Consider the following 14,021-nt stretch of genomic DNA (forward strand, 5'->3'; position numbering starts at 1 on the left):
TTGACCGTCCGATCCGATCGTAGAAGTGTTAAGAGACATGAATATAGATTGCTCGAGGAATCATAGTAAGGCTAATCGAGGGGGCATTGAAAGCCCCCGAGGCATAGCTGAGTTGATTACGACGTAGCAGACTTGCAGAAGAGGGCAAGGGTTCGAATCATACCCTCCTGCGTCGTGACCAACTGCAGTTTCTCGATTTACCTCCTCACAGATGATCGTGGGACCGATCGTGTGGGGCCGTTAAGGTGGCGAATTCCACCTTTTTGCAGAAGAGGGGCATTGAAAGATCAAAGATTAATCCTTTTCTTTTTTTTTGAATTTCTAAAATTTCAACAAAATCCTAAATAAATTACAAACTCGTCGATTGACTGACCGAAATGGCAAAAAAAGAACAAATTTGTAGTCAAATGGCAGTAAAATAAAATATATTTGATGAATGATATAATTTATAATTTCCACACGTTGCAAAACAAATCATTGTTGATATGTATATATATAATAACTCGAAAGTGATAGAATGGTATCAAAATTGAATTGAATGATTCAAACGATAAAGTCCAAAATTAAAAAAGAATTCTGTTTGGTTAAAATAATGTAAGCCAAAGTCTAAATAATATAATTCAGAGGGGGAGCTTTTAGTTTGCCCCTTAGAGTTTGTATTTTTTTGAAAATGCCCTTACTTCTAAATTTGTTTGAAAATACCCTTACTTCTAAATTACATGATCTCGTATAATTTTTACCTCGGCATGCATAAACTAGATAATTAGTTTGATCAAAATATTATCAAGCTAGTAAATAGTTTAACATAATTTTATGTGATGAAGGATTATTTAAATTCCAATAGTTTAAGGGGGCATTTTAAGAATTTGGAAACAATAGGCCTACAATTGTGGGAAGAGGGTGTTAAGTGAAATTCCCCCTAATTCGAGGTACCAAAAGGTTTAAACTTTTGTTTTTTTGGCCAAATTTCGATCGAGAAGGCTCAGAAAATAATAATTTATTTCCCTAAAAATTATCCCAATCGAGACACGCCATTAAATTGGTCAACCCACAGCCTTCAGAATGGAACGGTCTCCTCTTTCCTGCTGCTCTCAATGGAGACCCGATTTTTGTCGGTCACTGGCGTTGTTTATAGGCTCGTTCCCTCTTTAATGGTGACTACCATAGCCGCCATCGTTTGAGCTCTCCTCCTTCCACCCACTGAGAACCAGATCATCCCCCACTTTCATTTTCGATGCTTTTAGCAACGTGGTGACACGGACAGCAACCACAGCCATGAGGAAGGATACGCGCACAATCCTTGCGCGCAGAGCAGTCGTTTAGCCCGTTTACACAAGGGCAAGTGGATCGGTACGCGAACACCTCTTTAGCCGTCGAAGTTTCCGGGTACGGGAACGCGGAGGTGAACAAAAGGAGGAAAGCAAGGGTTTTTGATTCTCCGAGCATCTGATTCGTCGAGTTTCGGAACGCCTATAGGAGAGTCTGCGATTCTTTCTGCTAGAAATCCATGGAAAGGGCTGGTTGTTCTGATTTTACATGTAAAGGTATCTCCTTTATCTGAAAACTAGAAAAAATCTGGTAGTTTCTCGAAAAATTTTGGGAGGTTTTTGGTATTGTGGTTGCTCGATTGGCTATCTGGAACAAAGGAGGAATCTTGGCTTGACTTGGGGCTTCCGCTGTAGTGACCTAGGTTTTTCCCTTTGATGGTTGAGACTGGATTCTGTGTTCAAGAGATAGAAGGACGACATACTCGATTTCTAAATAGTTCAGCTTTGGCAATGGAGAAACAACCAAGAATCGGAGCACTGGAGAAGTTGCAGAGCCTTCGGAGCTTTCGCATGGACAAGCAAAAAAGCTTTCGGTTGGGAGACAGACAGCAAAGCTTCAAAGAAAGGAAGAACAAGGAGAGCCCCGGAAAACGAGGGGATCTGGATCTCCACCTCGCTGCTAGGGCTGGCAACGCATTGCATGTGCAGAAAATACTCTCGGAGTGCAGTGAGGAGCAGACGAAGGAGTTGATCTACAAGCAGAACCAGGACGGTGAGACTGCGTTGTATGTTGCTGCAGAAAAGGGTCATGTGGAGGTTGTTAGGGAAATATTGAAGGTCTCAGACATTCAATCAGCTGGCATCAAGGCCAACAGCAGCTATGATTCATTTCATATTGCTGCTAAGCAGGGACATCTTGGTAAGCACTGTTAGCACTGATGAACTCTTTTTTCCTCCCTTTTTGCTTTTCAACAAATTATCATGGCTGGCAAATTATTATTCATTGAATGTGATTTTGTGCTACCTTGAGTTGGGTTATAAATTGATCTTGTTTCATTTGCATTTGGATTTTGAAGTAATGAAGAGAAGTAAGGATATGCTCCTGACCATAAGCATCTTTTTTTCAAGAGATGCTTGCTGCTAAGTAATGGAGATAACACCATTATCACAACTATGAGTTGGATAACCTAATACTCATCATTTGTTTTCTTGTTTATGCCTCTCAAAAACCCGAACTCAAGTTCTGATTGTTTTTGTTACTCACAGAGATTCTAGTTTGCACGCAAAAGGAAGAGTATGGTTTTTCTAGAATCACTGTATAAGTTGAAATGTTGCATGACAGGGTAGCCTCTATCTTCCTTCTTTCCTCTTAAATTTTCTCGATCTCAGTTTTTTGAATTAACTGCTTGTTGAACCTTTTTGTTAGTTGCCTTTTCTTGATTATTTGTGAACTTATTTGTTTTCCTTTTCATTGATGGCAAATGCAGAAGTTTTGAGGGATCTCTTGCAATGTTTCCCTGCACTAGCCATGACAACAAATTCACTGACTTCCACAGCCTTCGACACTGCAGCAACTCAAGGGCATGTTCATGTTGTTAATCTGCTGCTAGAAACTGATGCAAGCCTTGCTAAGATTGCGAGGAATAATGGGAAAACAGCCTTACATTCTGCAGCAAGATTTGGACATGTTGATGTGGTAAGGGCCATCCTAGAAAAAGACCCTACCATCGGTTTGAGGACTGATAAGAAGGGGCAGACAGCATTTCACATGGCTGTGAAGGGCCAAAATGTTGAAATCTTAATGGCATTGTTGGAGCCTGATAAATCAATAGTCAATTTGGAAGATAGTAAGGGAAACAGACCTTTGCACCTCGCTACAAGGAAGGGCAACCCAAAGGCAAGTTATAGTATGCTCTACTCAATTTCTGCTTTCTGTTGTACCAGTTCCACTGTCTTACATGCCTGTTGCTCTATGCTTTTGAATATGCCATCTTGGAGCATGTTCTTCAGTTTCAGCAACCTTATACTGGAACTACTTTACCATTCCTAACTGTCGATCGATCATGAATATTTTTTTATGCATTTGTAATTGCAGATTGTGCAAGCCTTGTTACAAGTTGAAGGAGTTGAGGTAAATGCAGTGAATAGAGCAGGTGAAACTGCCCTCAGCATTGCTGAAAAGTTGTCAAATGAAGAAATTGCTGCTATTCTGAGAGAATTTGGTGCAGTTGTTGCAAAAGAACCAGCAAATACAGCAACGGCTGCTAAGCAACTGAAGCAAACAGTCAGCGACATAAAACATGATGTTCAATTTCAACTCAAACAAACCCGTCAAACTGAAGTGAAGGTGCAGAAGATCAAAAAGAGGCTTAAGAAGCTGCACCTTGGAGGTCTCAATAACGCCATCAATTCCAACACTGTGGTTGCAGTTCTCATTGCCACTGTGGCATTTGCAGCCATATTCCAACTGCCGGGCTCCTTTGTTTCAGATCCCGAAGAGGGCTTTACCCCTGGACAAGCCTACATAGCGGAAAATGCAGCATTCATCATATTTTTAATCTCCGATTCTTTGGCTTTGTTCATCTCACTGGCTGTGGTAGTTGTTCAGACTTCCTTGATTGTCATTGAGCAGAAAGCGAAGATGAGGATGGTTTTCGTGATGAACAAATTGATGTGGCTGGCCTGCCTCTTCATATCAGCGGCCTTCATCTCTCTTACATATGTAGTTGTAGGAAAGCATGATTGGTGGTTGGCTTGGTCAACTATGGCGATTGGTGCTACAATTATGCTGACCACTTTGGGTTCAATGATTTACTTCGTAGTTATTCACAGGATCGAAGAGAAGAACATGAGAAACATAAGAAGGAACTCGAGGAGCAGGTCTCACTCCTTGCCTATGTCAGTTGGTTCAGACTCAGAGTTACTGAATAGCGAGTACAAGAAGATGTATGCTCTTTAGAATGGATACACTTGAAGAGCTACTGAGAATCCTGACTCAGTTTTTATGTAGTTGGCAAGCTCCTGCTAAAGAACTTGCCAGCAACTTCTTAACAAGGACATGGTGCAGTCGAGGGCTTAGTATGTGTTAACCTCTTTCGAAGGTCATTTTACCTGGTATTCAAAGAGTTTTCTGCTAGAGTTACTTTTAGTTTAAGATGCAGTCAATCTTGGCTGGTGCTGGTCACCTACCCTACTCTGATGCATGTGCATCTTATCTATTCTTTGTCATGTCTGTTCACCGATGGAATAACTTGATTTACACCATGTCTCAAAACTTTTTAAGATCGATAGATACATTTGCAGGTAACAAGTATCCCCCTTGTAGATATTCTCCATTTGTAAAGAAGAGTGAAAATTTGAGATCTTTGCCTTCTCTAAGACACTAGATTTTCTCTAAATTTATGTGAAGTTGAATGTTAAATTATAATTTTTGTTCTCCTTAATACGGACACTTCCCTAATGATCATTAACAGTGAGGTCTTGTTCTTAAATTGAGTTCAACTGACAAATGCCACCGAACAGTGAAGCCACCAGCACAAATTTGGCAGAGCAATTGAGTTGTCTTGCAACGTTGGAAACTCTGTATAAAATAGACATGATCAAACTGTCCTGTAGCATCTTCTGTGCTTCAACTTTTAACAAGGCACTAAAGATCACAATTCCATCAACTAAATTTTCTCCAAAATGGGAGAATTATGATAGATGAACTGAAAGTCTCTTAAACCTGACCTGCCCAATTTTCCACTGCATGAATTAACTGAGCAATTCAGTTTGTCTTCCTTGACTCAAGTTTAACTCTTAATTGCAGTCCAAAATGCAGGTATTGCATCGGCACTAGGTACTTTACACAGTTTGTAACGTTCATAAGTGTAGGACGTATCCCCCATGAGTTGTACGAGTGTTTGCCCCAATAGATCTTGAAGTTAATTTTTAACAAGTGCAAAAATGTCTCGTTTAGTTTGTACTTGTACGAGTGTTTGGTCCAATTGATCTTGAAGTTAATTTTCAACAGATGCAAAAATGTCTTGTTGGGTGCCTGATCTTCTATGCAAGGAGTCACTACACTAGGACAAAAGCTCTCCTTTATTTACTCCGTTCCTGTGTGTGTGGGGTCCTTGTAGAGGGGTTAATAAAGTGATGATTATATCTTTTGCCCCAATGAGTATAGGATGTAGTTTCCGGAGATATAGTTGAGTTGGTTATAATCTAACAGAGTTGTTGGAGTGTGTAAAAGTTTGAATCTCGACGAAGTCGAGACAATGCCCTTCTTCGTCGTGGCCAACTGTAGCTTCTCAATTTATCTCTTCACAGATGGTCGTGAGGTCGATCGTGTAGTGCCGTTGGAGTGACGAATTCCATCTTTATTGAAAAGAAGAGTGTAGGATATAACTTCTCGGGCTACGGTAGATAAAAAATTTGAGATATTCGATTGTTGAAACCGCTCGCTACTTACGTTTCTAAATTTATTGAATCAATAAAAAAATTTTATGAGATTGAATCGATCAGCACGGGCGGGATAGGATCATTTCTAGGATGAGCTGGATACTGAACTGAATACTTAAATTAAAAATAAAAAAAAGTGTAGGAGGTAAGTTGTTTTATCAAGTAGCTTGAAATTATATGATTTTTGTATCATTTTTTTTAATACAAAATTTTTTTTATGGTATTTAGAAGTTAATGATTTTGACTTGTGATGTGTAATATGCTTTAAAAGTTGAGACTGAACGGGTGAAATCTGATTTTTAAAATAATTTAAGAGTAGATTTTTCATGTAAATAAACTCTTTTAGATTAAGAAAATATTAATATTTTATTTAGAGAATTTAGAGGTTTATATTGTCAAAATATATTTTCAAAATAAACATCCATTTGAGGCCTCAAATCTTTTCCATTTTGCATTTTCCAGCTTGATATAGCAAAACTAGCCAAGAAAAAAAATAGAGAAAAGAAGCCAACAACAAGGGAAAAAAAACAAAAAATAGAAAGAAAAAAAAAGAAAAAAAAAAGGTTGGTGGTTTGCTTTTTGGAGAGCTGCACTGAGATGTCAAACAGATCACAACTCCGCCGCCTCCGTCGGGTTATCCGGCTGTTTCGGTTGCTCGGGTGCCACGGGCGGTGGCGCAGGCGGAGGCGCTGCTTGGATTCCGTTAGCACTCGGTCTGGCGGAAGGCGCCTCCAGCCTCCCGTCGATGCAGGAGGCGCACTTCCGCTCGAACCACCCCTCGAGGTCGTAGTGCCCGTAGCCCATCACGGTCCTGCCGGAGCAGAGCCGGCCGAGGATTCCAGCGATCGCCCCTAGCACGGCGATTACTGCCAGGACCGCGATCACTGGCCCGACAGAGCCACCGCCGTGGGATCGGTACGGAATCGGGTACACCGGCGGCGGTAACTGCTGCTGCTGTTGCTGCGGGAATGGGAGCGACATCCGATTCCGAAGGCGAGAAACCCCACAAAGCTTGAATCTTGGGAGCAAAAAGGCCGAAAAGATCGTATTTTGGACAGACTAGGGCCGAAATCAAAGGCACGACATGGCGAAAACGTATCCAGCTCGGAGCGAAATGAATTCACCTTCAAAGGCACTCGTCGTCTCACTCCATTTTCTCGCCTTCGGGAACCTCCACCGAGCTCTCTGAACACGGCCGACCGACTCCGAGCTTCATCAGATCCTTCCCATGGAGCTCCCAGCGTTTCCAAGAGGCAAACGAGAGGTAAAGGGGAGTTCGTGGCTTCTGCAAATTTGTCTGAGGAAGGAGGAGGGCCTCGAGCTGGCTCCAGTACTGGGGGGTTGGGGGAGATGGACTGGATGGTCGACACGTTTCGAATCGGACGGCGTGGCTGGCGTACTCCATTTCTGAGCAGTGATTATCATAGCAGAGCTAAATGTCACTGCCACTTTACTGCAAAACAATGCAATCCCAAGCTGTGTCTTTTGAAATGGACTGGCTTTGTGCCATTTGCAGAGAGATCTGGGGACATATTGACAACTTTACCACAGGGAAAGATCTGCTTCTCCGAAAGAGAAGACAGACGAGAGAGAGAGAGAGAGAGAGAGAGAGAGAGAGAGAGAGAGAGAGAGAGAGGTTCCTTTTCCTCAGCCCAAGATGTGCATGTGACCGTCTCTGTGGCCAGTACCTACAGGCTACAGATGGATGGAGCATGCATGCCCTTTGGCAACAAAACTAACTTAACCTTCAGCAGTTTTTAGTGCACAGGCAATATTATTTTCGGGATGATTGATTTAGTTATTTTGAGATAGATTTATTATAGTAAATAAGGATTGAATTTTAATAAAATTGAGATAATATTTTTTTTATAGTGGTCAATTATAATTTCTTAATTTACGTTTTCATAGATGATCGTGAAATCGATCGTATAATATGAAGATAATGAATTCCACTTTCTGTTACAGTAGTGTACCGAGAACATTTCAATATCGTAATCTTAGCTCACTAACTGTGATATATGTATCTAACAATGTGAGTTGATCTCTTTAAATACATAGTATAAAGATAATTCTTATTCTATATTAATAATCATTTTGATAGGTTAAGATTTAAAGATAATCCGGTGCACGATGTGAAATTATATTGGATCTATTATATATATTTTTATCTTATATTAAAATAGATTATTTTTATGACTCAAACTTATGATCTTAAGATCACGTGATAATAAATCTACTATTGCGTCAATAAGATTCTCTTTATTAGTTAAAGATTGGATAATAATTATAGAATAGCCTTAGATTAAAGAACATTTTGAAACATTGAAAGAACATTTGGTATGTTACCTCCAAACAAATAATTAATATGAATCCAAGTTTAATCACCTCTGCCAAGTCAGAATTTGATGGATGGAGAGAGCTAAATACCCCCTCCTTTCATTATTCCTCTATTAAACATATTACTTAAATAAACATCAAAAAATTTTGAAGATTAATTACACCAATAAAAAAGATATAATCGATTCTATTTAGTATGATAAAATTTGATCCTTGTTGTTATTGTTATTTTTTATTTAAAAATAAAAAATAAATTATTAGATTGATAAAATTTTGCTTTCAAGTTAGTTTTTTTTATTTCAGTTACACCAACCGCTCGAGCGAAGTCAAAATTGGTTTGCGGACGCCAGTGTTGGACCAAGATTTGACCAATCAACAACGTGCACCAAAAGTCAATTCGTGTTAGTTTTGTCAACCAATAAGAATTCTCCACGGAAGCCGTCAAATCTATCCCAAAAAATGAAATCCAGCGCGCTGGATTGCGTCCGCAGGCTTCACCGGTTCGGTATCCAATGTATCCACGGTTTAATATCCGGTTCAAACTTCGAATCCAAACCGGTTCATTATGGACAAAAATTTAAAGTCACACCATCACTTTTTAAGGATTATCTTTACTTTTTAAATTATTAATAAAATTAAGTAGAAATTTATTTTCAGCTAATATATGAAGAACGATTTTATTAAGATTTTTTGCTTCGACCTTTCATGAGAATTTGTGGTTGATTTATTTTCAATTTTTACTAATTGTTTTCAAAGTCGACTTACAAATTTTCAAAAATAAAAATGGTTGTCATTATATATATTGATCCAATGTAAGATCAAAAGATGGACTGGCTCCTCAATATATTCACGATCGAGTTCTTTCAAGAAGTCGGATACATGTCTAAACGATTCTTCTAAGATCGATTTTTGTCAGGTCGACTTTTATCGAGTCGGTTTATATTGGGTCGACTCTTATCGAGTTGAGTGACACAAGGACTTTGGTGGAGATCTCCGATACTGATGATGACGACCGAAAGAAGGATTAGAAAAGAAGTTAGAAGGAGAGTTGAGGAGTACCTTGACATAACCCCTCCGGCACTCAAGTCAAATTCGAAGAGAGAGTTGGAGAGAAAAGACAACAAAGAAGTGACATTTGATATCTGATTTTATCATCCTACCTCTTGTTGTTGTCACTATTACCTTAACTAAAGAGTAAAGATACACTACATGAAAATAATGACATGAAATTTAATATGAAAGACGTGGCAAGCCACGTGTGTCATGCCACGTGACTTTTTCGACCACGTGGCATGACACACGTGGCATGACACACATGCATGGCTTACCATGTCTTTCAATATTTTGAACCTTAAACTTTAAATCCTAAATCCTACAACTTCGTTGTCGGGATTGCTAAAAGGATATTTTGTTCGGTCGAAAAAGCTACGTGGCATGACATACGTGGCTTGCCACGTCTTTCATGTTAAGTTTCATGCCATTATTTTTATGTAGTGTATCTTTACTCTTATATAGGAGGTTAAAGAGTGAGCAAATCTCCCAAAGAACACACTATTATATCTTGAAATAATTAAAAAAGAGTTAGTTATAAATTTTAAAATTCATTGGACCTTTATGCAAAAGTACAAATAATTCCCTTTGAAACCTCTCTAACCTTAAATCCTAATCTCCTCAAAAACGATCTCACCCTCAACCCTCAAACTCCTCATGTCGCCGCCGCCGTTGTTGTCATTGCTCCCTGTCGTCGTTGTCGTTGTCGCAGCACTGCCAACATTTCATAGCATCAAGCGTGAGTGAATATTTAATTGAGGTGGAATTTTCTTACTTGATCTTTTTCAATTTCCTTTTGTACATGAATAAACAATTTAATTGGATCCCTTTATCTTAATCGTCCTATGGATTTATGGATTCAGAATTCAATCAACAATCCAAATTTCCTTAGCTCGTTGCGTTGCTACTCTCTTTTATATTATAGGATGCAAATCAATTACCTATAGCCTATAAACTGTTGTTGATTTTATTCGAATTCCAACCTATGAAAATATCAAGAATTAGGCCAAACAAGAATAAAAGAATGATATTTTTATTGGTTGGCTCAAAGGAATTCCATATAATCTGACAATCTCTTGGCAATAAAGCCCAGCTAAGCGACTCAATGCATCGGTGCGATGAATGAGTAAAAGTGTGTTGATTTAGTCAATCCATCCACCACTATCCAAATTGCATCATGACCCTTCTTAGATCTTGGCAGCCCAACAACGAAATCCATGGTGATATATTTCCATTTTCATTCGAGGATATGAATCTTTTGTAGAAGTACTCCTACAGGTCTCTAATGTTTTGCTTTAATTTGTTAACAGACTAAACAATGCGCCACGAACTCAGCTATATTTTATTTCATATTTCGCCACCAATAATTTTCTATACATTCTAGTCGTACCCAGATGCACTGTAAATCGAGAACAATGGGCTTCATGTAAGTGTTTTTCCGTAACTTCGTGTGCTTCTGAAATACATAATCTATCACGAAATCGTAGGACTCCATCATCAACAGAAAAATCTAATTTCGGACCATGTCCCAATTCCATAACAATTGATTGTAAATATTTATCCTCTAGTTGACACTCCTTAATCTGCTCAACAAGTGGGGATTGCACCATAACGTGTTTTGAAAGCTGTCTTCTGAATGTCTGATTCCTTGACTTTGAGTTGGTGGTATCCTGATTTCAAATCAATCTTGGAATAGATGCAAGTATCCTTTAATTGATCAAAGAGATCGTCAATATGTGAAATATGATATTTATTCTTTATAGTCACTATATTCAGTTGTTTATAATCTATACAAAGTCTCATCATACTATCCTTCTTTTTAACGAAAAGAATTGGAGCACCCTATGGGGATACACTTGGTCGAATAAAACCCTTGTCAAGTAATTCTTGCAATTGAACTTTTAGCTCTTCTAACTCCTTTGGTACCATCTGATATGGTGCTTTAGAAATTGGAGTCGTACCAAGCCATAATTCAATAGCAAAGTCTGTCTGACGTATGAGAGATAATCCAGGTAGTTCATCAGAAAATACATCAGTAATTTTCCTGACCACACGAACCTTGGATAGTAACTTCACATCAGGGGTGCCCATGCTAGTCATAGATAAGAGATAGCCTCTGCACCCTTTAGACAACAATTTATGAGCTTGTAATATTGAGATGATAGGCAAACTTTGGTCCCAAACATCAGTGAATTTCCAAGGAAGTTGTCTAGGAGAATTGAAACTCACAACTTTTGTTCGACAATCAACTGAGGCATTATTTTCAGACAACCAATCTATTCCTAGAATAATATCAAATTCTGACATTTTCAGGATTAATAAGTCTACCACTAGAGAATGTTCATCAAACTCCTAGTCTCGCTGTGCGCTCCTTCTTGCTCCCGTGCTTCCTGCTGTGTTCATTGAAGCTCTACTACCTCTGTGGTGGTGCAACCAGGGCTTGCTCTCGGGAAGTCTGAGTTTTCTCTTTGATTGAGGCCTTTGTGCTGTAAGTTCAATCTGTTGTAGCCTCAATCTGTTTCCCCCTAATCTCTGCACTTATTGTTATCATTGAGACTATTGTGGAGAGGTAACTCCACCGAGAAGGAGGAAATTGTTTTAGCCGGTTTCGCCGGGGTCCGATCTACCGAAGATCAAGGACTCGTCCACCTTACGGACACGCCGAGGAGTAGGGGCAAGTTATCCCCGAACCTCGTATATTCTTGTGTTTTTCTTGTGTTTGTTTCCGCTGTGCACTAACGTTTTGTAGGAGAGAACTCTCGATTTCGAAAAGAAGGCTATTCACCCCCCTCTAGCCACCTCCAAGTTCCAACACAAAGGGCACTCTTTAATGCTCTTGTCTACTGTTAACATTTCTCTTGATGGTATGGATACGACCAGACTATATGATTGTGGTGTTGGTTGTTTTCCTATCTTAATCACAAAACTCGGAGAGATAAAAGAATGTGTATTACCAGTACAATCAATATATCTGCTAAGAAGCCATAAACATAAACAGAAATGATATCTTTGATAATTGATCTGTCGACTCGTCGTGCGTCCTCATTAGTCATCGCAAAAATCCATCCCGTGAGCAGGCTACTGAGGGCACGTACGTCAATATGGATTGTGTGGGAACATGAGTCGACTGCGTACAATAGACATATTGGATAGACATGTATGGAGGTACAAGTTGTGCTTGCAAGTGGTACATCTGTGATTGGGGGTATTACTGCTGAGAAGTATATGGATATGACCCAGTTGGTTGATATCTTTATTGATTTCCTTATTGTTGTGGTTGGGGTGGGCGTTGTTGGAATGATTATTTTTGTTGGTCCTAAGGTTTCGTAGACTCATGTTGTACTCATAATGCGCAGTCTCTATTTTGGTGTCCAAGTAGTTTACAGTAGAAATAAATATTCTGATCTAAATGGCCACTACAAGAAAATCAGTCTTTAACAACACTCAAAAGACATCGGTTTTATGGTAAAATCGATGTCTTTTACTTTTTTACAACGGTTTTAATAAAAACCGATGTCTTTGAGAGGTTGATGAGAGACTACGACAACGGTTTTTGGAGGATACAACAACGGTTTTAAAACTGTTGTCTATGTCCGCCTACAACAACGGTTTATGAAGACTACGACAACAGTTTAAAAATCGTTGTCTATTTGCGATTTCAACAACGGTTTTGGAAGTTATAACAACAATTTAAAACCGATGTCTATTTGCGCTTTCAACAACGGTTTTGAAAGTTTAAAACCGTTGTATATTTTCGTGTTTTCTTTCTCTCTCTCCCTCCAAATATTTCTTCCAACCAGCGCTTCCAACACTACACCCGGCCGACTTAACCCCTTGTAAACCCTAGACTCGCGATCTTTAGGTTTTCTCCCCTTTCTCAAAAGACATCGGTCCCCTTTCCATCCCCTTTCTCCTCCGCCTCCTCGGATCTGGCCGTCGCGTCGATGGGGAGCTCTACGCCGTCTCCTCCCGTGGCCTCTCCCGCCTCGACGAACTCGAGGGCACGACCCGCGGCCACTACGAGCGGCTCCCTCTCGTCGTCGTCCCCTGGACTCTAGGGGTCGATGACGACGAGGCCCGCGACGCTGAGGAAGGAGCGGATGCGCCTGGGGCTGTTACCGCGGAGGCCTACTTCGCTCATCCGAGCTTCGGCGAGGACCTATGGCGGCGGTGCAGAGAAAGAGGGCTCGCGTCGTACACGGAGGACGATGCGAGTGGGTACGTGCCTCCCAAGGACGGGCCGGCGGGCACCACGTTCCTCGGCGAGGTGCGGCGTTTTATTACCTCTCCCAATTAGATGAATGAACTACTATTTTTCTCTAAATTGCAAGAAACAAGAACCCATTAATACACTCATTCTATCATCAAAACCCCTTTTATTGTTCATAGTTTCTTTTGTCTCCCCCTTCGTTAGAATTGATCATCGATTGTGAACGGAGCCTTACCAGAGTTGCTCACCACAGCCAATTGTTGGCCAGAGCATCATGAGTATCTTATCGACTGCTTATTTAGATGAACAGAGCCTTCGTTAAATTTGACTCTGAAAGTCTGATCATTTAGATGAAAGATCTAGAGAAAAAGAAGGAAACATCCACCAAATCACATATGGAGTTTCATGATTGATGTGCATTTTGCCACTTACCTTTCTCTTCCTCATGCATTCGAATTCATGGTGGCTGTTGCTTCAGAGGTATCAATTCGCCATCAAGCATAAGCATACATTTTACCATAATTTGCAGCATTACTTGTGGTCCATGTTTATTAAGGTAGGTGTTGCTGAAACAATGCCTAAGCAGAGGGACGTATCTATTGTTTGGGAATCGAACAAGTCGTCGACTGACTTCAATTCACCAAGAGTTGTCTCGCCTGTAGAAATTGTGGAAGTTAGAAGTTTCAGCTCCAGTGAGTGCATAATTGAGCAAA

At 40.0% G+C, this 14,021-nt stretch overlaps 2 protein-coding genes across 2 annotated transcripts; both read left to right on the forward strand.

Annotated features, from left to right (window-relative positions):
- Positions 1-1,092: 1,092 nt before the first annotated feature.
- On the forward strand, positions 1,093-4,596 carry LOC141827533 (ankyrin repeat-containing protein At5g02620-like). Its single transcript, XM_074714803.1, has 4 exons — positions 1,093-1,544; positions 1,683-2,187; positions 2,756-3,165; positions 3,364-4,596. The coding sequence occupies exons 2-4, from the start codon at positions 1,704-1,706 to the stop codon at positions 4,225-4,227; spliced, it is 1,758 nt and encodes a 585-aa protein (XP_074570904.1). The 5' UTR covers positions 1,093-1,544; positions 1,683-1,703; the 3' UTR covers positions 4,228-4,596.
- Positions 4,597-12,257: 7,661 nt separating this feature from the next.
- Positions 12,258-13,970, forward strand: LOC141827259 (putative gamma-glutamylcyclotransferase At3g02910). Its single transcript, XM_074714487.1, has 3 exons — positions 12,258-12,419; positions 12,961-13,365; positions 13,869-13,970. Exons 1-3 carry the CDS (start codon positions 12,258-12,260, stop codon positions 13,968-13,970), a joined length of 669 nt encoding a protein of 222 aa, XP_074570588.1.
- Positions 13,971-14,021: the final 51 nt, after the last annotated feature.

Source organism: Curcuma longa, chromosome 4 (genome assembly GCF_044706935.1).
Source record: "Curcuma longa cultivar G26 ecotype Majalengka, Jawa Barat chromosome 4, ITB_CL_G26_1.1, whole genome shotgun sequence".
NCBI classification, from domain to species: Eukaryota; Viridiplantae; Streptophyta; class Magnoliopsida; order Zingiberales; family Zingiberaceae; genus Curcuma; species Curcuma longa.

Coding starts and splice junctions, on each gene's coding strand:
- LOC141827533 (XM_074714803.1), top strand. CDS start 1,704: ATGGTTGAGACTGGATTCTGTGTTCAAGAGATAGAAGGACGACATACT. Junction 2,188..2,755: donor TGCTAAGCAGGGACATCTTG/GTAAGCACTGTT, acceptor TGGCAAATGCAG/AAGTTTTGAGGGATCTCTTG. Junction 3,166..3,363: donor CAAGGAAGGGCAACCCAAAG/GCAAGTTATAGT, acceptor TTGTAATTGCAG/ATTGTGCAAGCCTTGTTACA.
- LOC141827259 (XM_074714487.1), top strand. CDS start 12,258: ATGGAGGTACAAGTTGTGCTTGCAAGTGGTACATCTGTGATTGGGGGT. Junction 12,420..12,960: donor TTATTTTTGTTGGTCCTAAG/GTTTCGTAGACT, acceptor CGCGATCTTTAG/GTTTTCTCCCCTTTCTCAAA. Junction 13,366..13,868: donor GCACCACGTTCCTCGGCGAG/GTGCGGCGTTTT, acceptor TTATTAAGGTAG/GTGTTGCTGAAACAATGCCT.